The sequence below is a fragment of the Sprattus sprattus genome, assembly GCF_963457725.1.
Source record: "Sprattus sprattus genome assembly, chromosome: 7".
Lineage (NCBI taxonomy): Eukaryota > Metazoa > Chordata > Actinopteri > Clupeiformes > Clupeidae > Sprattus > Sprattus sprattus.
The window spans coordinates 11712552-11738974 of NC_137926.1; the positions used below are offsets into that span (position 1 = coordinate 11712552).

At 45.0% G+C, this 26423-nt stretch overlaps 1 protein-coding gene across 1 annotated transcript in view; it reads right to left on the reverse strand.

The window, feature by feature from the left end:
* Positions 1-2604: 2604 nt before the first annotated feature.
* cntn1a (contactin 1a) overlaps positions 2605-26423 on the reverse strand; it is a gene marked incomplete at both ends in the record, with an annotated part of 28935 nt that continues 5116 nt past the window's right edge. The window contains 21 exons of the mRNA XM_080842682.1: positions 2605-2681; positions 3826-3994; positions 4243-4361; positions 4659-4845; positions 4946-5049; positions 6674-6908; positions 7681-7751; positions 8294-8443; positions 8853-9014; positions 12455-12578; positions 14141-14310; positions 15293-15420; positions 16066-16216; positions 16988-17105; positions 17666-17790; positions 19025-19206; positions 19416-19515; positions 21285-21491; positions 22807-22902; positions 23385-23566; positions 25024-25150. Of these exons, the coding sequence (XP_080698808.1) occupies positions 2605-2681; positions 3826-3994; positions 4243-4361; positions 4659-4845; positions 4946-5049; positions 6674-6908; positions 7681-7751; positions 8294-8443; positions 8853-9014; positions 12455-12578; positions 14141-14310; positions 15293-15420; positions 16066-16216; positions 16988-17105; positions 17666-17790; positions 19025-19206; positions 19416-19515; positions 21285-21491; positions 22807-22902; positions 23385-23566; positions 25024-25150 (2984 nt within the window). The remainder of the gene's footprint in view (positions 2682-3825; positions 3995-4242; positions 4362-4658; positions 4846-4945; positions 5050-6673; positions 6909-7680; positions 7752-8293; positions 8444-8852; positions 9015-12454; positions 12579-14140; positions 14311-15292; positions 15421-16065; positions 16217-16987; positions 17106-17665; positions 17791-19024; positions 19207-19415; positions 19516-21284; positions 21492-22806; positions 22903-23384; positions 23567-25023; positions 25151-26423) is intronic.

The following is a 26423-nucleotide window of genomic DNA, read 5'->3' on the forward strand; positions in this document are numbered from 1 at the left end:
CCCACTAGTGAACACTCATACACACAAACCTTTGTCCGAAAGCCAAACAACAATGATGACATTAAAACTGACTGCATAACATGAGGTACAGAATGCCCACTTACAGAGCCTATAGTCCTGCAAGTACATGAATGAGTGAAATGTACACTCGGTCAGTCGTGTTTGGTTTTGTCTCTACCATTACTCAAGGGAACTGGCTGAAACTAAGCAGAGGATTCTGACATTAGGCTTGTGATGGGATCATCCCGGATGAATAATCTTGTCTCCACAAAAAAGAAAAAGATCAGAATAAGTTGAGATGCACGTATTGTAAATGTCAATCAGTTGTTATACATGGAGCTCCTCGGCAAACAGAATGTACCATTTCTTTCAGTCATGCATCTGAGGACATACCATTTTCATCAGAATATCACAGATTGCAAAAAGTTAAAGGCGTTTCATGCATTTGGCAATGCTTTCACTGATGATTTGCTGCATGAAGGAGACAGGGAAAAGCACTTTGTGGTGGTTCTTGATATACTCACAAAATGGGATAAGCAACGACCAGTCACACCTAAAGAGGCCCTCAAGCAGATGAATCCAAATGAAATATGTTATCCCCAACCTCCAAATTCTGATGACTCTTGCATCAGTTCTGTGAGATATTGGACTCACTGTTGTAGCCAATAAAGCCCCATCATTTCATATTGCTAAGCTAGAATCCCCTTTTCTGCTGAGAGTCAACACACAAAACTTCGATTTAATGGAGGATCCCCATTGGGCGCTCTGGCGGAACTATGGAAATGCAGCATATGGAAACACAATATACGTCTATCATCAAATAAACCGCAGGTCATAATGTAATTTACCAACAAACAGAATTACATTATTTGAATTGACATATCTTTGAACACCTGCACTGTATGTGTTATAAAGACAAAGAAAAATATATCAGTTTTTTTTTTAAACAGACAAACAGTAGAATCAGATTAAATGTAGTCAAGGGATGTTTTTTCACATAGTTAAGGATGGAATGGTTTTTGTCTTCTGCTTTTTTCCAACAGCTGATAAAAGATGACACGAGATCAAGATGGAGAAGACATATTACAGAGCTAGACAAGTTGTCATTTTTAAACAACAAAACAAACGGTGCATAGGCAGGTTGCTATGCATTAGACATTGTACCAAAACCGTACTTATAACTGTGTGAAGACTATTGTACACATGACACTGCTACTTGGACCATGAGGACAATACTAATAGCAGTTCTTAAACAATTCAGTTCAATTATAGTAAATAGTGAAAGGAAATGCTGACATTCTTCACAGAGCACTGTGAGACTGAGGTTCTGTGGATATGTTCAAAACAAAGGCCTTTATTGTGCTTGGTACCTGTCCTTTGGGGAAATTATGTCCCATATTGTAATTTTATGTGTCTATGGTTGGGCACGCAACACACAACACAATATTGGTGGAATGTTAAAGCAAAGCAATGACAGCCGTGATCTCGACACGATGACACGTCACGATCTCAATGTCGCCATGTCCTTAGCACGTGTGGTGTTCTGTTTGTGTTTGAAATCGTAAGTTGCATGGGTAGCTAAGTGTAGCTTCACCTCTTCACTACAGACGTACACTGTACATTCAACTTAGTTTTACAAACACAGATATATGTGCTTCACATGAGCATGTATAACACGCTTTGCTGCGTTTCTGCGGTCGATTGGACATTATTAACAGTTAAACATTTGTATTCCCCATTTAGGTAACATGTCTACATGCACAAAAGTATATTACTTGTACTGAACCACTTGTAAGGGCAACGTAATCACAATTTTTTCGGAATAAAATTATATTTTAATAAGGGTGAGTTGATATGATAAAAAAAAGTAATGTTTGATCATGAAGAAATCAATAGCTTATAAATTATTGCATATATAATATTAGCATAATACGAGCTTCTATATTGAAGATTATGTTTAATATTGTACATTTATATGCCTGAATTGTTGGGTCATTTGATTTGATCTGTTAAGGGAAGGTGTGCTTTATTATTGAAACAATAAAAAAGGGAAAAGCCACTTATTTGCAAACTACACGTAAGACAATTTCTGACATCCTTACACCTATCTTTCATTGTGAATTACTTGCAGTGGATATGGAGCATATTGTTGAAGACAACACAAAATCTCATATCATGCCTGAAGGCAACAGTATTTAATGTCCCCCATGCATATGGGTGGATCTGCATTACACATTGACAAATAAAACCACAAAAGAAAATAATTTCCAACCCATATCAATAAGAGCAAGTAGTTCATCTGTGAAAGATAAATGAAGATATTTATATAAGGCATATTGAACAAGTTGAGAGATCTCCTTCGTTGCTCATCCAAAGATATTATGAAGATACTAAATAAGGGATATCCTGGATATCTTTGTACTTTCTGAAACTTTTTCCCCCCCACATTCTGTCTTTTTCCTTCCAGGGTGGGAAATATGGCATTTCGGTTGCGAGGTCGAAACCAAAAGGGCTGTGGAAAGTGTCTAAGTCCTCACAGGCAGCATCCTTACAGAGTCCTCTTCACCAAGGTTGGGGTGAAGACAGGTAAGAATGGCGCTACATTCAGAGTCCTGCACACCAGAGCGCCACCAAGAGCAGCGTGACCAGGCTGAGGGACTGGACGTCCATTCCGGCTCCACCTGCGAGAGAGAGACAAGAAAGTTAGATAAGAAACTTAACAGAAGAGTGCAGACGATAGGTCACGAAATACAGCAGATTTGTGGGAGCTTTAAGTGCTCAACTGTACAGGGGGGATGCTAACATTCAAATTCCTTATGCGGAGTTAAGGCAGATTCGCCACGATGGCAAGAAGATTAAGGTGGCCAACTCAGACAGACATATATAGGGGGAGGGTCACTATATTCAGTCATGGAGTCTGAGCCTCAATTTATTATTAATGCTGGATGAAATGGGATAACGTCAGCACCTGTTTCTGGCCCTAGGGTTACAAATGACGGCACAGACATCCCTCCCACAGAGATAAGCCAGCTGCGTGGCACCCTGGGATCTGTGGAGTGTGTGCTACTGTCACCCCCCCCCCCCCCCCCCCCCCCATGAGGGGCAGTGAGGTTAGTCATAGATGCAGGATTATGTGCGACCACAGGCTGAATAAAAGCGTTTTCCCTTTTCCCAGCTATCTCCATGAATAAATAAAAATGCTGTCTGTGGCTGGAAGGTGATTCGTCTGCAGGTTTCAGGTTTCAGACCCATTTCCCCAATTGTAACCCAGAGTGGACATGATCAATTGTGACGCATTCAGCAACAATCTCTTCAATTTCTCTTATTTTTCTGGTTCTCAACTCCAACATCTTACTTTTTTTAACCATCCACATCGGCTCCTACCCTAGTGTGATGAATGATGAATCCCACTTGATCATATATTAGATGTACATGTAATTAGCATAGGAAACCCCCCCCCCTAGTTCTCTGCGTAAGGCCTTGAACGCCAAAGCATCTAAGAACAGTTTGTAAGCCATTCAGAGGCTGAACACACGCAATATCATCCTAGGAGTTTTAGTCTTAATTGGGATCAATGGACCAGCTGTATTTCTTTAGCCCACAAATGTATGAATCCAATATTATAATTAGTCTAAACATAACAATCAGCAAAATTAAGAGAACATTGGTGAATCCCAGAAATCTGCATTAGGGCCCAATGTACTTGCATCAGACATACGGCATATCTGACATTTCAACAAAATTAGCATAGCTCACCACCATAATAAAACACACCCAGACTGACTAAAATGAACGTGTATTGGAAGACAAAAAAAAGGGGCTTACTTGTTTGGCCACCTGGGATCCGCACTTGTGCCACTGCCCCGTCCCCACCTTCAGTGTGTGCACGGACCTCTATTAGAGAGTTCCCATCCTTGTGTATTGGCAAAACTATATGCTGCTTGTCTGTTTGATATAACTGCCCTGGTCCATGGAGATCATGTCTGTAGAGGATCTAGAGGAGCCAAATGAGACAAAAAAGGTATTTTTATATGGCTGAATAAACACAATATTCAATAGATTACTGTTTTCCGCTATGGTTTAATGAACAAATGAATCACCACATAACAAATATATTTGTATATGGTCTTACTGACAAATGATTAAGCCTTTTCAGCTATTAACCAGTGTTATGCTGTTTGAAAGTTACTTGGGACACTCTCTGAGGTTGTGAGCTCCTGCTTGGCTCAGGAGGAGACCCACCTTGTAGCCGTCAACCTTGGACTCGTTGGCCAGAGGCTGCACGTGCTCCCACATGACGTTGACTGAGGCGCCACCGGGGTTCAGCTTCGTGCTGACTATTTTAGGAGGTCGACTTGGTGCTGAGAAGCAAAGAGACAGAATGTTGATTGACGGAGATGTTATGGTAGCGAATAATGTAATAATGTCATACAGGTCATTGTGCCTCATTACATGTGGACAGAGATGGCCGATGACAATGTTGATGTAGACTATATCTACCTGTGTTACATACAGGCTAGATTGACATGATCTATATGTGGATGATGTTTATGGGGAAGATCTATATAAGATATGGATATACAGTTTAATACATGTAGAGCTACATTGAATGTCTATGTAGACGGATCTCTACTATATGAGGATAGAGATGCTCTTACGGGCTTTCTTGGTGGAAACCTCAACACGTTTGCCGGGTCCCAGTCCAGCCGAGTTGAATGCCCGCACCTCCATGACGTAGTGTGAGTTGGGCTTCAGCCTCTCCAAACGAGTCTGGTTGTCCCAGTTGGACACCATGATAGGTGGATTGGTTGAATTATTCTCCACCTGCTTCCTCCAGTACTTCAGCTGAAATTCACACAGACACCGGTTGCATCATACTACCTCATACGCAATACAGCGTCTGTGTGTGCTGTGAGCTGGATGCTGTGTACATATTCTTGCTTACCTGGTAGCCCTTTATAGACTGTGGCATAACAGGACTCCAGAATAGCATAGCCTCCGTGGCTGATAGGGCCCTGCCGTCTACAACACTGGGAGCCTCTTGTGGAACTGCATGGACAGATGAAGAATTTTATAAAAACAATTGGGTTCTGTCAAGTTATTTAGCTGTTTCCGATTGGACAAGAGACGTTCCATGAGTTGGAATATCCAAGGACATCCCAAATCTGACTTTTCACAGCTAACAATAAATCACTCCGCGATGAAACATTTTCTTCCGGCCTTGTGGCTACGGCCGGACACCATCTGTGGGAATATCCCTTACCTATCCCACTCGCACTCGCACTATATTGCTTAAATGTCGAATCTGACAGTCCACACTATTAATGCACCAACAGCAGCAGGGAGAGAAAGGTAAGATTTCGTGTCCGATGTTTTTCTGAAAATACGTAATTATTGTTTGCAAAACGATGTGAATTAAATATTTGGAAAAAAACATTTTATGAGTTACATTCCAATTCAGTAATAGGCATTCAGTTGCAGAATTGGCCTGAAAAATCACATTTTACAGCTCAGTCTGTGAAACACAAATGGAAACTGGTACTTCCTTTTAAAGACAGGCCCTGAGGTGCATTAATGATAGCCGTTACCCGAGGCCCAAGTGAAGTCATGGCCCGTGGCCAAGCCCCTGTCTATCTCCTCAGCTCCCGGAGACTTCAGAGTGGGCCCGGCACCAAGTATGTGCCGGGGCCATCATCCAGATGTGCCCACAACATTTTTCTCTAGCTAAGCCGCCACGTGCAAACACGGGTTGCTGAGGCAACTCGTCGCAGAGATAAATGAGGAGACCCCGGGGCTGACGGCTGCACTGATTGTCTTTCAGTAGCTGTTAATAACCCAGTTAAATGCCTCACATCCTTAGCCGAATTAGCAGCTTATTGTTCTGCGCTACACAGATCACAGTAATCCTAGCAGTGAGAGATGGAGAAGTGTGAGGCTCCCATTCAGAAGGACTTAAAATTCTTCAGATTCAGGAGCGATGGGCTTGACTGAGTCTGGGTCTGGGAGAGACATGGAGTTATATACTTCAGCTGCGGAGAAAAAATAATCCTGTGTGCAACTGGGCTGATATGCTGGTTTACAGTGCAGCAGGCATCAAAATAGCAGGGATAAAATAACATAATTCATGTTCATATTATTATGCGGCTCCTCAGAATGTTGCAAAAAGTTTATATTTATATGAATGGGCCACGCCAACATTTGGAAGTTTCAAATTTTCTTTATATTGGCCGCTGCCATTGGCAACAGATTTTGTGCTTCTAATTCACATTTTTCATTTCATTCCGCAAGTTCACTTGATGTAAAGGAGATTTATTGTTACTTCAAGTCAGCTAGTAATAGGTTGCTATGCAACCCCTAAGACTTTAAAGTTCTATTTGCGTGAATCACAATTTTTTCTTAGCAGAAGTTTGGAGGAATGTCTTTTATCGTTTTGGCAAGTAATCAGCGGGATTATGTATAGTCCGCTGGCCAATATAGGAAAATGAATCACGTGCAGTATGCATTATCCCTTATCTCTTCCATAATAATAATGCAGGTAACAATAACAAAAATTAAAATAATACTGAAAGGTGTTATATATTGTTAATCAAAAGCTTTTCGCCTGTTTACTGTTTTAAAGCCTATTGTTTAGCCCATCTCCTAAGCTTGTTAGTTGTGCTGAGGTCTGTCCTACCATCCTGTGCTGAGTTTACGATTGCTGTGAGGCTGTAGGGGCCCCCTCCTTCGTCGTTGAAGGCCTTGACTTTGACCTCAAACTGGGTGAAGGCGGGGGTGGAGGAGTCCTTGTGTACGTAGCGTCTGGCCTGAGGGTCTGCTACGGTCACCTTCCTCCACTCAGTGCCGTCCAGGGGCTTGAAGGCCACGATGTAGCCAAAGTTCTTTCCATAGAAGTACTCTGGCTGCATAGGCTGTAGACGGGTCCAAAAGAACAAAACACACACCATAATCACCTCAGAGCTTATGTGAAGGACATCAGATCCCAAAAACCCTCTAGCTTGGTTAAACTCAAAACACAACTATCGTTTCACTTCAATCTAACGTGCCGAGACATCCACTGAAAAGGCAATTTTTAAAAGGGCCCATTGAATTTATCAAGTGGCAACACAGTAAGTGGAGCCTAATGTTTGGGATTTATCACAGATACTAAAGGGAGATTTTGTAATCAGCCTTGAATCAGAAGATTACGTAACTACAGGCCTCTGAGCACTTTTAGCTCAATAGCAATTTCCCCTTAATTCTAACCGGGTCTGGGGTATGCAGGGAAGCTGCCTCATACCTGGTTTTCTTTCTGTATGATTGCATATCTGAGTGAGAAATGTACAGTCTAGTAACAGTGGTACTATATCAAAAGGTAGCGAACAGCGAAACACAGAACACATCTAAATGTGTGGCTGTGTGTGAGTGTGTGTTTGAGAAAGCAAGTGTCAAGCAGGAAAGCAAGTGGTCAAGTGTCAAAAATTCTGCATTTAAATTGTGTTCAAATGTTTTACTCTGGCAGTGCAGAGAGAGAGAGAGAGGAAGGGAGAGAGGGAGAGAGAGAGGGGGGAGAGAGGGAGAGAGGGAGAGAGAGAGAAAGAGAGAGAGAGAGAGATAGGAAGGGAGAAAGGGAGAGAGAGAGAGAGAGGGGGGGGAGGAGGGAGCAAGAGAGAGAGGATGGGAGAGAGAAAAAACAAAACTCACCGTCCATGTGATAATCAGCTCCCCTTTGGTTCCTCCTCCTCCACCAACGTCCGAAGGTGCCACCACAGGAGCTAAAATAAGAGTGGAATGCTGGACTTTGAGTTTGCACAGGGACCCCTGTCAGGCGCTCAGAACAAAACGGCTAAACCTATACTCTACTTCACTTCAGGCAGTCTTGTTAAACACTAGGGCCTTGATAAATACACAGTGTCAGTGTCAAAGGTATTGCCAAAACCTGGCTGTTACTATGGGCTGCCTGCCACAGAAAAGAGAAATATAAGAAAGAGAGAGGGGAAATTATGGAATACCTACACTACAAGGGCCACACATTGTTGCTTTTCATGCTCTCTCTCTCACTCAATTTCACACACTCTCTCACACACACACACACACACACACACACAGACACACACACACACCACACAAACACACACACACACACACACACACACATACACACACACACACACACACACACACACACACACACACAGACAGTGATTGCAGTCGGAAACGTGTATATGTAAAGCCAGACAACGTCTGACCATTAGGTCCCTGGGAGAAATGTCAAGACTTTATACAGACAATGAATTAGTTCAGTGTTTGCACTCACCTGCCTCCAGGGTGGTGACCTTACGGGAGGGGTCGCTTGGATCGCCGGTGCCCAATGTGTTGGTAGCTATGATCCGGAACTCGTACTCTGAGTACGGAATCAAGCCGTCCACCGTGGCAGTTTCTGCGTTGCCTTCCACAATTGGAGGGGCTGGAAAGAGACAGAATGCTCAGGGCTCAAGGTGTGTTTGCATGGAGGAGGGATTCCGAAGGGGGCTAGACAGGAGTGTGCACACATTCTCTGGCCTCCTGATAGACCACACACACTCTGTCAGATAGAGGACCTGAGGGCACTAAAAGGGTGTTTGCCTCCTAATCTACAATGTCTGCCATTTTGTTCATGCTGAGCATTCTCCACATGAAGGCAGCAATCTCAGAATCAGTATGGAGCTTAATGGTTATGGAGCTATGTCAGAGATAGAGAAAGATAAAGAGAGAGAGAAAGAAAGAATAAGAGAGAAAGATAGGAGAGATAAGAGAGAGAGAGAGAGAGAGAGAGAGAGAGAGAGAGAGAGAGTGAAAAAGAAAGAATCAGAGAGAGAGAGAGAGAGATTTCTTACAGGTCACAGCCTCTCTCCATTCTCCAGCTGAGCGCAGGTCTCGGTACTGGATGGTATACTTGGAGATCGGACTGTGGTTGTCTTTGCCCTGACTCCAGATCAGACGCACAGCCTTGTCTTTGACTTCCTCCAAACGCACACCACCAGGGGCTCCGGGAGGGCCTGGCAGGAAGGACAGCACGGGGGGTTAGTCAAGGCAGCGCTGGGTGATACATTTCCAAACAGACCAACGAAGTAAAGGAAACAAAGAGATTGTGGTTACTCCTACTCTTTTTTTTTTTTAAGTACTGGGTCAATGAGTTCATCTTCATGCAAGGACATACTTTCTGCTCTCCACAATTAGCTGAAATGTTTCCATGGGACAGCTTACAAAACCAGACCATCAAAATGTAAAAACAGAATGAAAGATTTTCCCCTGAACTAGCCCTTGAGTTAGAAAAAAAAAAAACATCAGTTCCGTTCCTTTAGAGTTCCATAGTATCCCCGAGGAAATCTGACAATATTCAGTGATAGCTTTCATGTTCATCACACAACACATTAAATTACACATGTTGGCAGCTGCTCTATTTAAAACACATTAAGCGTGGGTTTTGGGTGAGGACTTTGGTATCATTAACGCAGCCCGCTGCCCGTTAACCATAGCTAAGTGGAAAGCTTTAGATGCCATTAATCCTCTCTTATTTTCTTTGGATCGGGCTACCCTGTTCTTTCCTGAGGCTAGAGAGAAGGGGAAAGAAAGAAAGAAAGAAAGAAAGAAAAAACTAATAGCAAATCCAGACTGTTAGCGTTAGCTTTGAAAGCTGCACTTTCAGCCAGCATCAGAAACTAAGCAGCTCATCTTTCATGTCAGCACAGAGCCCTTTCATTGCACTGAGAGGCTTAGAAGCTCCAGAGAGGGCGACCTTCCAGCGCTTTCTATTCATTCCAGGCCGTTTCATTTCACTGTGTCAAATTAGAGTGGCAATGTCCATTTCAAATGTGTTTGTGTCTTTTTTGTTATTGTGTTATGGTAACCATTTTTTTTTTTAAAGGTGTAGTTCCTGATTCTGGTAAAAAGGTTTTTGATATTTGAGTTCAACAGCCAATCAAATTACACCCCTGCCTGTGATGCTCCTGAAGTAACATGTTGACTGGCTGTATTGACTTGACTGGAGTATTGCATGGCTCGGTCCGAGCCAATTTGTTTCTCATTTACAGAGCCAGGTCTGTGCTCAAACTGTTTCCCTTTGAAGCACCTTGAAGGAAAGGGTTGGTTAGATTGGAATATATAACTGTAAAAGGTCTATCATCTTTAGCTGTGTTTTTTTTCTCACATCTCTAATTTAAAAGCAATTCCAATGGTGGGGTGGGTAAGAGTGAGTGATGCGCAGCTGTGTGGTGATGTGATTTCTTCTCCTTCAGTCGAAGCTGGGAGACACACAACGGTGGCTCACCTCAGGAGACACACACCCCGCAGATCTCTGACAAACCAGCGCCTTTCATCTGTGCCTGCCACCACCAGAGAGCAGTCTGTGCATGTCCTTGTTGTGTGTGTGTGTGTGTGTGTGTGTGTGTGTGTGTGTGTGTGTGTGTGCGGTTGTGTGTGTGTGTGTGTGTGTGTGTGTGTGTGTATGTTTGTACGTGTGTGTATTCCTGTGTCTGTTTGCGTATGTGAGTGTGTGCATGCGTGTGTCAAAGACATGCTGCTCTTCAGTAGCGGGCTCCGCCCAGGCGGTGTCTGAACACATGTGCTAAGCGCCTCCGTGATAAAGTGTTCAGGACATTCAGAGTGTTTTGGGAACTGCCATTTATTTCCGATCAAGTCTACTTAGCCATCCTAATGAGGGAGCTGCCTGGCACACTGAGGCCTCCCTCCCATTCGTCATCATTACCTGGACATCAGTGACAAGAGGCTGCCAAGAAAGTGAATGACAGCAGGATTTGGCTCTACCAACCAACGCCCACAAAAAACTGTGAAGGATACCGCGCTGTCCACGTAAGAGCCATGCCCACTCCATTTCAGACATGACACACACAGAGCACAGGTGGAAAACGATGAATTTTGGACAACTCAGTACGCTTTCGCTGCCTATTAACCTCAAATGCTGGAGAAGTGAATACAGCTGTGTCTAGCTCACGGCTTATGGCAAGACTCTGTCTGGGCTATGCGGCAGAGTCCAGTGTAAGAAAAACCATCTCTTTCCTCATAAAGGCTGATATGTGATTGCAGAGAGGGTTGGCGTCTTCAGAAGAGCAGACGGTAACTGAATTTAATGGTGTTGCTTTTACAGAGTGGCTCAGGCCCCGTGGCTCCACTGTGGGCACTGGCACTGCAGCGCACCGTGTCCCATTTGGAATCCGCAGTGGCTTGTGCGTCACAGAGAAAAAATCCCACCTGGACCAGGCGAAATGTGGCCGCGCGTGCGTGGGCCAATAATAACCCTTCACCAGTAAGAGTGGTCACAGGCCCACGGCCACGCGTGCGTGGGCCAACAATAACCCTTCACCAGGAAGAGTGGTCACAGGCCCACGGCCGCTTATACAGGAAGTGTCGCAGGTAACACCCAGACTGTGACTAATCCCACATGAGTCTGATTTAAAAGGACTCAAAGTTTTCTATTTTTTTTCACCAGTGTAGCTTATCGCAAGCAAAACCGCAGTGGCTATTTGCGAAGATTAGACATGCTGGCGTGCCACTTTACAAGGGCTGTATACCGTTTCAGGTTTCATCTCCTACGGTCGAACACTGACGTCTGGTAAGGTCACACCAGAGAGGCGGCTGGTCGAGAGCCAGTCGGGGTGAGGTGGGTGGAGGTATTTCCCCTCCCGGTGCGATGCGCTTGCCGAGGCCTGAGATGGAGCCGTGGCATGGATGACAGATTAAGTCCGAGCATCAAGAGCAGCCCACCTACAGTACCAGTCAAAAGTTTGGACACACCTTCTCATTTTTTGTGAAGTTTTTTCTTTACATATATTATTTTCTACATGGTAGATAACACTTTGTTTTGTATCATTACATACGTGTTCCTTCGTAGTTTAAATGTCTTCAGTATTAATCTACAATGTAGAAAATAATAAAAGTAAAGAAAACACTTCTCCAAAAAAATAAAAGTGTGTCCAAACTTTTGACTGGTACTGTATGCTGACGCCGGCCAGACCGCCACCTCATCACCTCGGCCTCTTACCCAGGCGGCCCACACCGTTAGACGCTCACCGCCATGAGCTCCCATATAAAAATGCCTTATGTCACCGGCTCTGTTTCATCAGGCAAGCAGTCCTTGCAATGCAGCGACCGACCACTGCCAGTTATACCTCTTAGAATAACTCCTGCTGCTGGATTCATGAGGGGGAGAATAACAGCCACACTTTAACAATGCCAATCGTGTCACTGCTACTGCACTATGTCTGTCAAAGCCGCCGGACCTGTTGTTATTGATAATAATGAGACCAAATTAAAGTGTCTGCTGCCTGTTGTTCTTGAGAAACGCACAATTCAAGTTCAGGAGAAGAAAACACACCTCGGTATTTAACGTCAATCAGTCATGTATGCTAATCATCATCGTTAAAGCACATTGTAAGTACTTCGACTTCCACAGGTCTGTGTATTTTGAATGATAACTCACCTCGGACAACCAGTTCTGCGGATGCTGTGACGTTGTCCACTGGGGTCTGGGCAGTGCACGTGTAGTGGCCGGCGTGCTTAAGCTGGGTGCTCTTTATCTTCATCTCTCCGCTGGAGTCTCCCTCCTGAGCAGCCAATGCAAGAAAGGTTGATGAATATACGAAACACTAAACACTAAACACTAAAACGTCATTCACAGTGGTATGGTTATTAACGTGCCCGTTTTATTTATTGATCACTGATCTTTATCTGTAGCTTAACCGGTGGAACAAGGTACTAGAATCCCTATGATAACAGGGTCAAGGGTCAGTCTTCGAACAGGCTGATCAAATAATGAACCCTGATCATGTTCATTGATGCCGGGGTTTCCTAAGTGGAAAGAAAGCATCTAATAACTCAGCCATTGATTTCAGAGCAGGCATATTGTCTAATCTCACAGTGTTTCCCGCAAGCTCTTAACATAACCCTTGGGCCAATATTTAGTGCTGATTCATCAAACCTTTAGACTACCCACTTTGATTTGTACAGAGGATATGAGAGCAGCCTTTTGGTACTTGGCAGAGAGGTAGGTCGACCCTTTCTGACCCTTTGGAGAAACTTTCCCCCTTTTTCCCAGAGGCCATTTGGTTTCCCATTGGAGGGCCTGCTGTGAGTTCTGGCCCACAGACAGCTACTTCCACCCTCTCCTCTCTGGCAAGCTAACTAATACTTGATGAGTGATACAGTGCTATAATTTAAAAAACGCACCACACGTGGCCATCTCTGGTTTACATCCCTGGCCCCCTGCTTATTTATGTCTAGAGGAATGGAAAAAAATAGGCATACTGTTGAAAGGAAGTGCTATTTTTAGACGTGCTGTAATTCATGCCGCTCTGATGCCACACAACTAATATTAAGTGGCACATAAAGTCCTTGTGGTGAAAGGGAAACAGCTCTCTGACTCCAGTTCGACATGAATGGGGCCTGCTAAGGGGGAGTCATCAATCATCGACTTGCGAAAGTGAATTAGAGCCGACCGGCGGGGTATAGAGACGGAAGTGAGGAGCAGGAGCGGGAGCGAGCGTCCGCCTCGTCCTGACTGATTTACGGAGAGTGCATCAGATGGGGAAATCACTGCTTGCCGGGAGCACATCGGCAGCATCCGTCATTAATCACGCCTCACGGTGTCTATGCTTTAATGGACTGCTGATGGTCAAATGTGAAAATCGCTGCATGAGAACTGAGCGGAAGAATTCTGCACACATAAATTGTCATGGCAACAACAACAAAAAACAAACACAAAAAAAACTACCACGCCAGAGCAGGCTGAGGTAAGAACATGAAAAAGGACTGCCCCATGGTGGTCAAAGTAAACATGTACAACTAAAATCCTGTTCCTCCATTACATTGTGTTCTGCTGCCTTCAAAAGATGCCCAAGGTTCTGCACTAATTCACAATGATCTATGTCTTCCACCACCTCTCACCAGGCTCTAGCAGATACTGCCTGTGTGCATTTAAATTCAGGTTGCAGTGGCATGAGAGTGGCCTAAAGATTAGTGGCCATTAACCTGTGTAAAGTGTATTTACATTCTACTTATGTTAAATAGCTTTATGCTGACATGCAAGTACATACGTATGTAGCAGCTGCCTGCATGACAATATTCATTCTGTATTCATGTACTGCCTCCACGGAAGGTCATCCCTTACCACGCGTTCATAATGCTCGCGCTCTCTGTCAAAGTCAATGGCCCGGCCGTCCAAGGACCAGATGAAGGTGATGTCCAGGGCGGAGTCATGTGACGCAGCGCACTGCATACGGACGTCCTCACCCACCGGGACGTCTGCACTGGAGGGCGCCAGGGTGATCATGGTCGCATCTGCAAAAGTTAATATATATTCAGCTTTTGTAAATATTGTGTTCTGGTATTCTTCATTGTATTATTAAAAGGCTGCAAAATCCCTGTATCACAGTAACACACACATGCGCACGCACACACACACACACACACACACACACACAAATCAAATACAGTGAAATTCCAGATAGAGTATGACACCACGTTACTGAGCAGGCCTCAGAATGGACTAACGGCACCATTTTGATTTCACCACTAGAGGGCATTAGGGGGCAGGTTATTGAGCACAGCAGGATATCTCAATTTAAAAATTGAGGACAGAAAATATTGTGTAGACTAATCCATGACCATGGGGAGTCTGGTGGATAACTAAACAGGGCCAGACAAGCCTGTGAGAGCTTGTTTATACACACAAATACAACAGCAATAATACGCACAAACAAACACCCAAAAACATGATGCAAAATGTGCTAGAATATTACTTTCCTTCGGTGCTTCTTGTGTGTATGTTTTTTTTTTATACCTGGTAGATCAATGCTTTGCCATTTGTTATTATCACATATTGCAAGAAGCAGACCAAAAAAAAAATCGGACACAATCTGATTCTGGACCAGCTCGAGCGACGGCTCTTCGCATATTAAATGTGATAAGCATACTTGACCAGTACAATTAAATTACGGCAGATACAAGCCTCTCGAGATGTAATCACTCCATCTATTTCAAGCAGTTTGCTTTACGCCCCTATTACTGAGGCACAAACAGCTGTTGACATTCTTATTTCGCTGGTTACCATGTCAACCATATTTCATCAGAGACACGAAGTGAATGTTGACTGTAAAGTAGTTTGGGTTACAGGCCTTGTTGATTCAGAGTGGTTTAGAGTAATAGCATCACACAGGGGGGGCTCGATGATACAAACCAGCAAAAGACAGTAATATAAAAGGGTGGCTTTGAAAAGTGATGTTTAATGCCAGGCTGAAGGTGGATGCTGGTAGAGACTTGCCTTTGATGGAGAGGGAGCCGGTGCTGTTGGCCCTCCCTCTTTCATTCTCAGCAAAGCATGTATACCTCCCATCATCTCCTTTGGTAAGGTTGAGAATTTCCAGGCTTCCATCTTCCCAAATCAATATCCTGAAAACAACATTACCCAGATGTAAATTCTAATTGTCTACTCACTACAAATGCACTCTGTTATATCTGGAGCCATTGGACTTTTACGATAAATAAAACATTTGTTTTTCAAATGTCTCCCTCAGTTGGCTTGTGTCCAAAGACGTTATAGGAGAGCCCCTTCCAGCCGTGTAGTACAGAGAGCTGGAGTTGGGCCAGCGCCCATATGTTCCCCGACAGAATGCAATGGCCTTTGTAACACAAGATTAGCATTGTGTTGTGTCGGAGGAGACACACACACACACACACACACACACACACACACACACACACACACACAAGGGCCTGATCTGTTGGAGGAGATTAAGATGTGGCTTAGAGTCACTAACTGAGGTGAGGAAGAGATCTGTGCATCTCTTAACATTGTCCCTGTCTTGATGCCACAGTCACTAAAACAAACTTGACCTATGCTGTGTACAGTGAGGAGAAGACATACAACTGAGCTGATATCGACACATATGACCTTATTGAACGTGGAATGAAATTAAATGGTTTGTTACATTTACAACAGAATGCAGAAAATAAAGTGGAACTAGGAATACGAATACAAATACTGACATAAGTTCAGGGACTAACGCTTGTGTTTATAGCCTAGTGACCTCTGACCTGGAAGAGTTGGACAGCATCTCTGTCTCTTTGCTCCAGGAAAACAGAGGCTTGGGGGCCGCCCTCGGCTTGCACTCGATCACCATCCGGCCGTTCTTTGCCCCCAGGTTCTTCCTCTTCACTGGGTTGAGCTCAAAAGAAGGGCCACCCGCTGACGACACAAAACAACAGCTGCTTATCCGTCAAAACCAAACACTACACATGACACCAAAAAGTGACACATTTTTGCATGCTGTGTCACGTCATACACTATCAGATGTCAGCATTTGCACGCCAAAAGGGTTTACTCTAATCTCAGGAAGACCTCAAGCCTATTAAAAGATGATTAACTTTGCACTGAATTCCCCTTAGTGTGGTGGCATGAAGCAGCCTGCTTGTAAAGTTTCCGTACCACTTACGCCTAAATACACAAGACTTTGAAATCTGTACTATATTTAATTAAGGTAATTTAATTAATTTAATTACAGAGCTAAAGATGCAAACATACTCGCCATCACAGAGGTCTTTAGAACAAGACTAGTAATATGTCACAAAATAAAACATGACAATTAAACAATGAAGAGCATTTGAGATTAATAATTAACACTGCACATTATGCATATCCCTACAACCTAATCACTGCAAACAAAGAAAGCTGCGGCCTCAAAATCAATGGTGTTGGTTGATGTCAATAGGGTATTGTCTGCACCCTTTTACAGTAATTGCTTCCATTGAAGTGAATCCAAACTTCAATTATGCTTCTCTGGGGCTAAAAACAAAGGCAAGGTGATTAGAATTCCGAGCGACGCTCCGGTGATGTGATCCGTGGGTCAATTGCAGTTCAGTGCCGCCACTGTGGAGGCACGCCGAACAGTAGGCATTCCTCAGTGACCCGTGCCATCCTTAATAAGCCACATCACACCTACTGAGAGGACATACTCACCGAACACGCGTAGCTCGGCGTTGGCAAAGATGATGCCGTGGCGGTTCTCCGCAATGCACTGATACATCCCCGAATCCTCAAAGACGAGCTTGTCGAACTTCGTCTCCCGTTTGACATACTGTGGGACACAAACAGACACAGCGTTAAAAAATACAGCCCACTAAAATGATTAATTTCAGTATTTTCTTTGTTGAATAATGTGTGAAAAGAAATAACCTCTCATCACAGAGACATGCGTTGCTATCGCATAATAATGTGTCGGAAGCTGAATGGCTTCTCAATGGGAATCTAAGGGGAACAGCGGGGAGGTTCCCTTTGGAGGTCTCCCTTTCACCTCTTTTGTAAGACTGCGATATAGCCACGCTCTGTTCCCGGCTCCTTATGCATTCGAGCGCCGTACGCTCCAGGTCCCCTTTTTTTAAAGCGTGCCAGTTGCCAGGCCCATTACGTAACCCGCAGTTGGCACCTACTCAGAATCAAGACATAGCGTTGCCTGACACCCCTGCCCTGCTTCAGCGAGATGTGTGCCAGCGAGCTGTCAGTGATGAGAGTGCAGCGGGGTTTGCATAACCGCTTGTTGTCTCGGTTGTTTTTCGTAAGCGTTTTTGGGCACCCTACGGGGGTTGACAGGGTGCGCGGGTGTGGGGCGGGTGGGGGTCGGATGAGGGTGCTCCTTACCGGGTGGCCGTTCTTCAGCCAGCGGATGTGTGGCTTGGGCTTCCCGCTGGCCTCGCAGGGCATGGTGTAGGAGCTGCCGATGTCCTGCTCGCCGCTGATGACGTGATCCACCCACTCGGGGGCCGCTGGGAGAGGGAGGAGGGAGGAGAGAGAGAGAGGGATGGGGGGAGGAGGACAAGAGGTCACAGGTGAGACCTTCACAGAAAGGCATAGAGGCTTCCAGCATTGATCCAGTGATATTCAACATGGCTGCCATTCACCCACATCACAGAACTCAGCAATGGAGTACTCTTATTAATTTACAGTTATTATTTTATGTTGAGGTGTACCATGTAGCCCTAAGTGATAGATCTTTACAGAAGAGAATATTAAGCCATCTGTTATTAAAGCCAAAGCAGGGTGACAGTGACAATTGTTTATGCCATATCGACTCTCTAGAAAACCCACCACCCTCCCACTCACTATAATCACTATGGGTACACTGAAGAGAAAAAGGAAATAATGACAACAAGAAAAGTCATAGAAAACAACAAAGCACAAGCCTTTGCCTTGTGGGAGTGTTTACTCTGATCTTCACACTTTTGACGATCTAATCACTCAAACGTGCCATAGGCGAGTGGGCTGTCCCCTTTGAATTAAGTTCTGTTTACTTTTCCCCTCAGCTTTTTCCCCTCAGAGTTTTAAAGTCTACTATCACCCTAGGCAAGCTGGCAGGATCCAGATCAAAGCATCCTTTTTCACAAAGGCGGAAAGGATGTCTACATTTCTGTGTGTAAAACTGACAACTGTTTTTCAGGATTATTTTTGCTGTCTTGTATTAAACCATTGAATGGCCTTTATGGTGCTTTATGGTGCCTCCAAGTTTCTAGGTACGACATCAAGGTTAATGCATGTACAAAGACTATTTGATGGATGATAACACCTACTGAATCGAGGGTTTGGCGCCAGAGTCGCGGTGACCAGTACGCCATTTTGTGCTGCATTCTATTTGGTTGGTTAATAGACATACAGTAGGCCATAGCAGCAGTCACATTGTGAGATGGTCATCCTAAATTTCTGACATTGTACCAGGCTATCTTTCGCTGCAAGACCGTGTCAACGTCTATCTTTGAACCTCTGTAACAGTGCAACATTTTTGTTTCGTTTTGGAGCCACGACCAAAATGTCCACCTGCCATCAAACATACCATACCAAACATATCCAACTGAGGACAGGAGCTGACTTTAGCACCTTCTCCATATCCTTGTCATCTCCATCTCTTATCACAACCTCATCCATCCCGCAGTCAGTGGCTATGTACGTAGGTTTTCTTCTAACAGAGATGCGTCTGTGTGTGGCGTGACTGTGAGAGAGCCTTACCCTCCACGTTGACCTTCGCTCTGTGCCAGTCCTTCCCTTTGGCGTTGATGGCCTCACACTCGTAGGTCCCCTCGTCCTCGTACTGCACGTTCATCAGACGCAGCTGACTTCCGGCCATGATGATCTCGTATGTGGCTGGCAGCTCCCCGTCCACCTTCCTCCACCGCATCTTGGGGATGGGACTGTGGGGGAGACCCAACCCATTTTTACAACTACCACGGATACATTTTTCTGCTTACTGGATGTTTTGTTTCTGTTTAACAGACCGACTAATTTACCTATATTTACATGAATATATCAGAAACAAAAGAAACATCATTGTGATCAGGGCAGGATCAGACAGCAATATTTGAAATGTTTAACTTCTCCAAACCAGTATGTCAGAACTCACTTTCCCAGAGCGAAGCATTCCAATGTGATGTTCTGGCCAACCAAGGCATTCGTCTCTGGGAACATGACTTTGATGTCGGCTGGGTACTTCCGTGGATGACCTGGTGGGAGGCAGAATTTGGGAGGCTGAGAAAAAGTGAGTCACCTATTTGACAAATCCTCCTTTTGGCTCCACATTAGACATGCACAATTGAAGCTCATGGTGACATGCTCCTGCTACGAGTGCAGCCAAATGTCACAACAGGCTCAGGGGAGGGGGGTCATTATAAACAAAAACATCGAGGTATGACAGCAAAGGTTGTGTGTCATGAACACAAATACACGGTAAATTAACATGCACATAGACTCATACACATAGACACAGACACACACAGACAGACTCACACACAAACACACACGTATACACAAACAAATACAAACAAACAAGCAAATAAACACACCAACAACCACAACCACACATACACACACAAACATACACACACACACACACACACACACACACACACACACACACACACACACACACACACACACACAAAGATAGAGAGAGACATACACATACCACGAACAGTATTTACTGCATGGCACAGCCCTGTAATCCAGCCTTCAGATTGAATAAGGAAAGCTGTAAATATGGGCCAAGCTAATGCCGGGAGCTTGCTCCGTTCTCTAGTAATGCAGTCATAATAAAGCCCATGCTTCAGAGAGCACTAGAGGCCCCTCAGGACTGAGGACTGCTATGATGGCTGCTATACCTTAAGACCCGTTTGAACATCTCACAAGCTAAAGAAAAAACGAAGTCCAAACACATATGTCTCCAAACGCCTCCAGCATAGACTGCAGCTGCTAGCACACACTATTGTATGCGGCTAACTTACTGTAAACAAATTGGCCGCCAAGTCTGCAACCTAAAGGGCTGTACTGCACTGAAGCCCCATGCTTGACTTCAGACCCTGCCTTGCATATAGTGTGAAAGCGTACATAGGAGCGTGGGTTTATGTCTACTCATACACGGGCGCATGTGTGTGATTTTGAGTGTGTATTAGTTGCACAAGCGCTACAGGGAGAATTGAGAATGTTCTCAAAACCTGTGTCCTCCACGTGCCTGGCCCCGCCCACCTCCTGCTTCCTGCCCAGTTTTTATTGAGATTATAGTCTGGAACTACTGTTCGCAAGAACAAACGGTGGGCCATTCTGAGGGGCCCACCAATCAGTGACCAGTGGGGGTGGCTAAATGCAATGACGTTGAAATGAAGCGTTGTTTTTAAACGTAGTTACATACCGCCCACAGGGTTTAGGAAAAAGCCTCATATATTAGCTTGTGTTGTTGGCAGCGAAGTAGGAAGTATAGCTATCCCATACTGGTCAATACCGATTGGTTAATAACTGGTCCAATGGTCTTAAAATGTACCTGAATTCTACACCCATATCAATGAGGCCAAAGACCAGAACACAAACAAGGAATCATTGATGGACTTTCTGCTCTGGATGTTGAAAAATAGACCCAGTATTCATGCCCCTACTTGTTGTTTTGATCCATTTCTTTCTAGTATGTCTAAACTGCTTCAATCCCATCAACAGAGAAAAGGTCTTAACACTCAATAGGGGACACATTGAATTGCCTTCCATTATTCACTCTGGTTTTCACCAAGTATGACTTCTCTTAGAATACACTAAACAGGTTCAATGGAAGGGAATTTGTTACAGTCTTGTTTGTGGCTCACTTCATGAGAACTACTCTTACTCTCTCAAGACGTTCTATTCTCCAGTTTCTCCCAATGTTGTCCTCATGTTTCCTCTGTGACCATTCTGTAAATGTAAACATTTCAGACTAGGGAAAACATATCTCAGTAGAGAGAAGAGTACTTACGGTCAGGCAGAGGCACCAGAGGAATGAACTTGCTGAAGACGCTCTTGGCGATCGAGCGGCTGGACATGAAGCAGGAGTAGTTGCCGCTGTCGGACGCCACCACTTTGGAGATGTAGAGATTCCCGTTGGTCTGCGAGACAAACTGACGCTCGGAAGGTAGAATGAAGACAGGAAATTCGTTGAGCATCCAGCGGAAGGACAGGTCATCTGAAAGGGAAAGAGATGGCGAGCAGACTTTACAAATGCGTTGGAAAATAACCTGAGATGTGTTTGAGTAAATTACTCAGTACTAGCCCTTTTTACCATGATGATTCAGTCTGTGTGTCTTGGAAATGTAATAACATAGATAATGAACCATACAGTATGCAGAGCTCCGCGGAGATGATATGGGGGTATTTATAGAAACCTCATTACTGAGAGACTGTGTGATTTGCTTCAGTATTGTGTTTGCCCTCTACATCTGCCTAAAGCATCCCTCTCCCCTGCTAGTCTTTTCTCTGGTTTGCTCCATCCATCACTTCCAGGAATGAGTCCGGCCATAACATAAAACCACTGCTTGCTATCACTGTGTGGCTTGGTAAATCTGCTTTTAAGACAGTGAAATGATGATGCTGAAGTCAGCCTTGTTTGTTTGTTTGTTTGTTTGTTCTTTGTTAAATCTGCTTTGAGACAGTGAAACAATGATGCTGATTTGGGATCAGGCTTGGTAAGTCTGCTCTGAGACGGTGAAACAATGATGCTGATTTGGGATCAGGCTTGGTAAGTCTGCTTTGAGACTGTGAAACAATGATGCTGATTTGGGATCAGGCTTGGTAAGTCTGCTTTGAGACTGTGAAACAATGATGCTGATTTGGGATCAGGCTTGGTAAGTCTGCTTTGAGACTTTGAAACAATGATGCTGATTTGGGATCAGGCTTGGTAAGTCTGTGTGAAGACAGTGAAACAATGATGCTGATTTGGGATCAGGCTTGGTAAGTCTGCTTTGAGACAGTGAGACATTGATGCTGATTTGGGATCAGGCTTGGTAAATCTGCTTTGAGACGGTGAAACAATGATGCTGATTTGGGATCAGGCTTGGTAAGTCTGCTTTGAGACTTTGAAACAATGATGCTGATTTGGGATCAGGCTTGGTAAGTCTGCTTTGAGAAAGTGAAACAATGATGCTGATTTGGGATCAGGCTTGGTAAGTCTGCTTTGAGACAGTGAAACATTGATGCTGATTTGGGATCAGGCTTGGTAAATCTGCTTTGAGACGGTGAAACAATGATGCTGATTTGGGATCAGGCTTGGTAAGTCTGCTTTGAGACTTTGAAACAATGATGCTGATTTGGGATCAGGCTTGGTAAGTCTGCTTTGAGAAAGTGAAACAATGATGCTGATTTGGGATCAGGCTTGGTAAGTCTGCTTTGAGACTGTGAAACAATGATGCTGATTTGGGAACAGGCTTGGTAAGTCTGCTTTGAGACTGTGAAACAATGATGCTGATTTGGGATCAGTCTCATGAAGGGAGCGTCCATCTTACCTGGGTAGTGAGGAGGGGGAGCACAGAGCAGCACTGCTCCCTGACCTTCCTTCACATGGACGGCCTCTCGCTCCTCCGTGGCGAACGCGTCCAAGACTACAGGGTGGAGGAGAAACAGAGAAGAGAGACAGAAAGAGGGAGATGTGAAGTGGGGAGGAGGGAGGGAGGGATGAAAAGAGTGAGAGGGAGAAGGAGAAAAGATTGCTCCAATTAATAAACTCAACCAATCTACCTTCAGGGCCTTTTATATTCTACACTAGGTGACACACACACATTGCATGCCTTAATGTCCTTGGATAGAAATAATGGCTTCAGTCATATAGCTCACCGACTGAGAAGCTGCAGCATCATCAATCTCAAAGAAAGCTTAGTTCAGCAAAACCAACAACCCTTATAGGACGCTTGACATTTAAAAATGAATTTCCATTAAGAGGCACAGGCTAGGGCATTCAAGCTCCAGATAAGTGTTTGCGTAACGCCGGCCAGGGAGGAGAATGCGTCACAGCGCAGACACACAAAGAGCCGTGACCACGATCTGTTATATAACGCACAGTCCAGGTCCTGTCACGGTCACTTACATCCAAACTGGACTGTGGCTTTCCTGCTGATCACTGTTCCGTAGCTGTTGGTGGCTTCGCAGGTGTAGTTCCCAACGTGTTTGCTTTTGTCTGGTTTACTGATGACCAGGTTGCCGCCCTCGAGCCTGTAGTGGTCATCGGCTGTCGTGTCCAAGTCGATTTCTACTTTCTCAAGCCTCCACCTGGAAACAAGAGATTGAATTTAAAATCCCCTGGTGACTGAGTCGTGGAATTAAATGCCCCAAAGAGCGATAAAATCTCATTAGTGATTTATGATTGCTTCTCGTGAGGAGGTTATCCCATTAACTTATCGGCACATTAGCTGCCATCCACTACTTAAACAAATGTGGCTTAAGCCCGGCTTAGCAGCGCTGGATCCAGCATCCATAACCTGCCCTGTACCTTAGGCTTAGACCACTGGTGGGTCGAATAACTGTAGACATGGGGTTACCTGATCATGGTTTCAAACTTCAATTCTAAGCATCGGCTTTCAATGCACACAGGTAGACAGACACAGGCACAGACATAAATATTATTTATGCACTAACATCTGACAACGGGGGTGGGGGGCTGGTTATGATTCTGCTGGTTATTGACTCTATAGTGCCATGACCCTTTGGGGTGACCTTGAGGAAGAACCGGTAAATTACAGAGGTGCAGCAAATGGTCGGGTCACCCAGCATGAACGAACCCTGACCTGCTGGAGCCGCAGCTCCGAGCGGGAGGAGCGGAACATGTTACATGGGCGTGTGGAGGCGTAGATGGGCGAGGTGGATTAATCAGACAGAGAGGGAGGGCGAACCCCCCGGGGATTTTGGAGAGGTGGGAAAGGTCACCGCGCGTGAGATGGATGGCGGGCAGAGAGAGGGTCAACACTGAGCGTGATTGAGACGGAGACCGAGGCTCTCTGAGCTCAGTATTAAGGAGTGGAGCACCTGATGTAGCAGTGACTGTGGGTCAAGACCCAGAGAGAGTGTATTTGATACAGCAAAAAAAACAACAACATGCATGTCCCTTTTGACACAGACGATACGCACTTTGAGGGGTTTACAGGACAAACAGGATTTTCAGAGATGGAAAATCTCGTCAATACGAAAGGCTAACTGGCTAAGAGCCTAGACACGGACGGGAAAGCAGCAGGTTATGCATACGGTAATACTACGCTTATGGGTAATATTAGGAGTGTGAGGTGAGGCTGGAGGGTGTCTGGGTTCTGGTGAGGTGAACTGAGTTAACACACACAAGTTCTGCACAAAAGCTGGAGGTTTTTCTGCACTGCGGGCAAGTGATGATGCAAGTGACGAACGTGAAATTCACTCAAACAGACAGTTCCTGGCCTCCGGCTTGAGGATAACAACTCAGAAAACCCCCAGCCCCACCACCAGCACCTCACCCTATCCCACCCGCCCAGGAGAAACGTGGCTATTTTCAGCATCCTAATCATTCCTGCAACAGCATGCAACCCCTGCCTTTTTAAACGGACAGCGTGTGTATGTGTGTGTGTGTGTGTTTGTGCGTGTGTTTGTACATGTTTGTGCCTGTATGTGTGTGTTGGGAAGGGAGTGGTGTCTCTGTGGCACTGTGCGGCCAAGGCTGCTCTGACAGTGCAGAAAGCGGGGGCCAAAGGAACATATGTTACCTGTATGTGGCAGGTGGGTTGGCCCGCGCTCGACAGCTCAGGGTGATCCTCGCCTCAGGCGACTCCTCGGGGTAGATGGTGTCCATGGGCTGCTCCTCAAACACGGGCCCATAACCCGCAGAGTCATCTGGAGCAGACGAAAGAGAGAGAGAGAGAGAGAGAGAGAGAGAGAGAGAGAGAGAGAGAGAGAGAGAGAAGATGACAACAGAATGATAACACTGGCGGTACGTCCTTCACAAACGGCGCAACAGGATTCCCATCAGTAGATGCCTTCATTTGCTGCCGTATCTCGCTCCCAGGCAGGGGGGGGGGGGATGCAATAAGCAGGACGTGTCACACAAAATAACAGTGAAAGAGATGAGTCATGCCTTCCCATTGCTGTGTGAAAACAGATACGCCACAACGGGAAAGAAAAGCGCCACTGAATGCGCTGTCATTTTTTGACTGTGAACTCAGAGGACTGCAGTGACTTGAACAATTAGAAATGTGCTCAGTGGGATTTGGTGGTTAACGTATCTGAATGTCTGCTGAAAAAAAAAACAGTTATCTCTCCACAGCCACATTCCATTCATCCAAAATTCTGCAAGGAGAAAGCGAGTGAGAGAGAGAGACAGAATGGGGGAGAAAGATATAGAGATCCCAGTACTGAATTGCTGTCTAAATTGCAGGCTTCATTCAACCACTCTGAATATTGTTACCCGCTAATTTACTTCTCTGCCACCAGAAGCTGACGTCAAACGTGAGCCGTCCATGAATAAGACACAAACACAGTGCAAGTCAATGAATACCCAATGAGGCGAGATGAGGCTTAAACTGGCGGAATGTAGCGAGTGCACTTGCTCTTGCGCACTCCTTTACTCGTCACTATGACAACTTCCTGCAGCCTTTAGAAACTAGAGTGGAACGCACTCCAACAGTCCTGATATCCTGGGACTCAAAGCAGATGACGGAACCCAGTGACAAAGTCCCATTGAAGCCTTTTCCCCGGAAAACATCTTCAATGGCATCGGAGAAGAGAATACCACTTTAAAAAGTGTGTGATAATGCGTCAGACTCAAACGCGGCTTGTTTTATGTCATTTATTTAACCGCCATCAGTGATTCCGAGAGAAATTTTAATTGGGAGAGAGAAGGGAACGGCAGCTGAGGCCATGCGACTGTGCAGCAATCTAGCCTCTGACAGTGAAGTAATTATTATTTCTATTATTCCAGAGATGCAGCATTGAAAGTGACAGATGGCAGAGGGTATGCTGTTCCACTGGGCACAGGCCCATTGCCTAGAGATAGCGCTTGCTCTCGCTACTCCTCTCCCTCTCGCTCTCTCTCATCTCCCTCTCTTCTCTCTCTCTCACTCACTGTCTGTCTCGCTCTCTCTTTCACCACCCTGGGTAATTCTCTCTC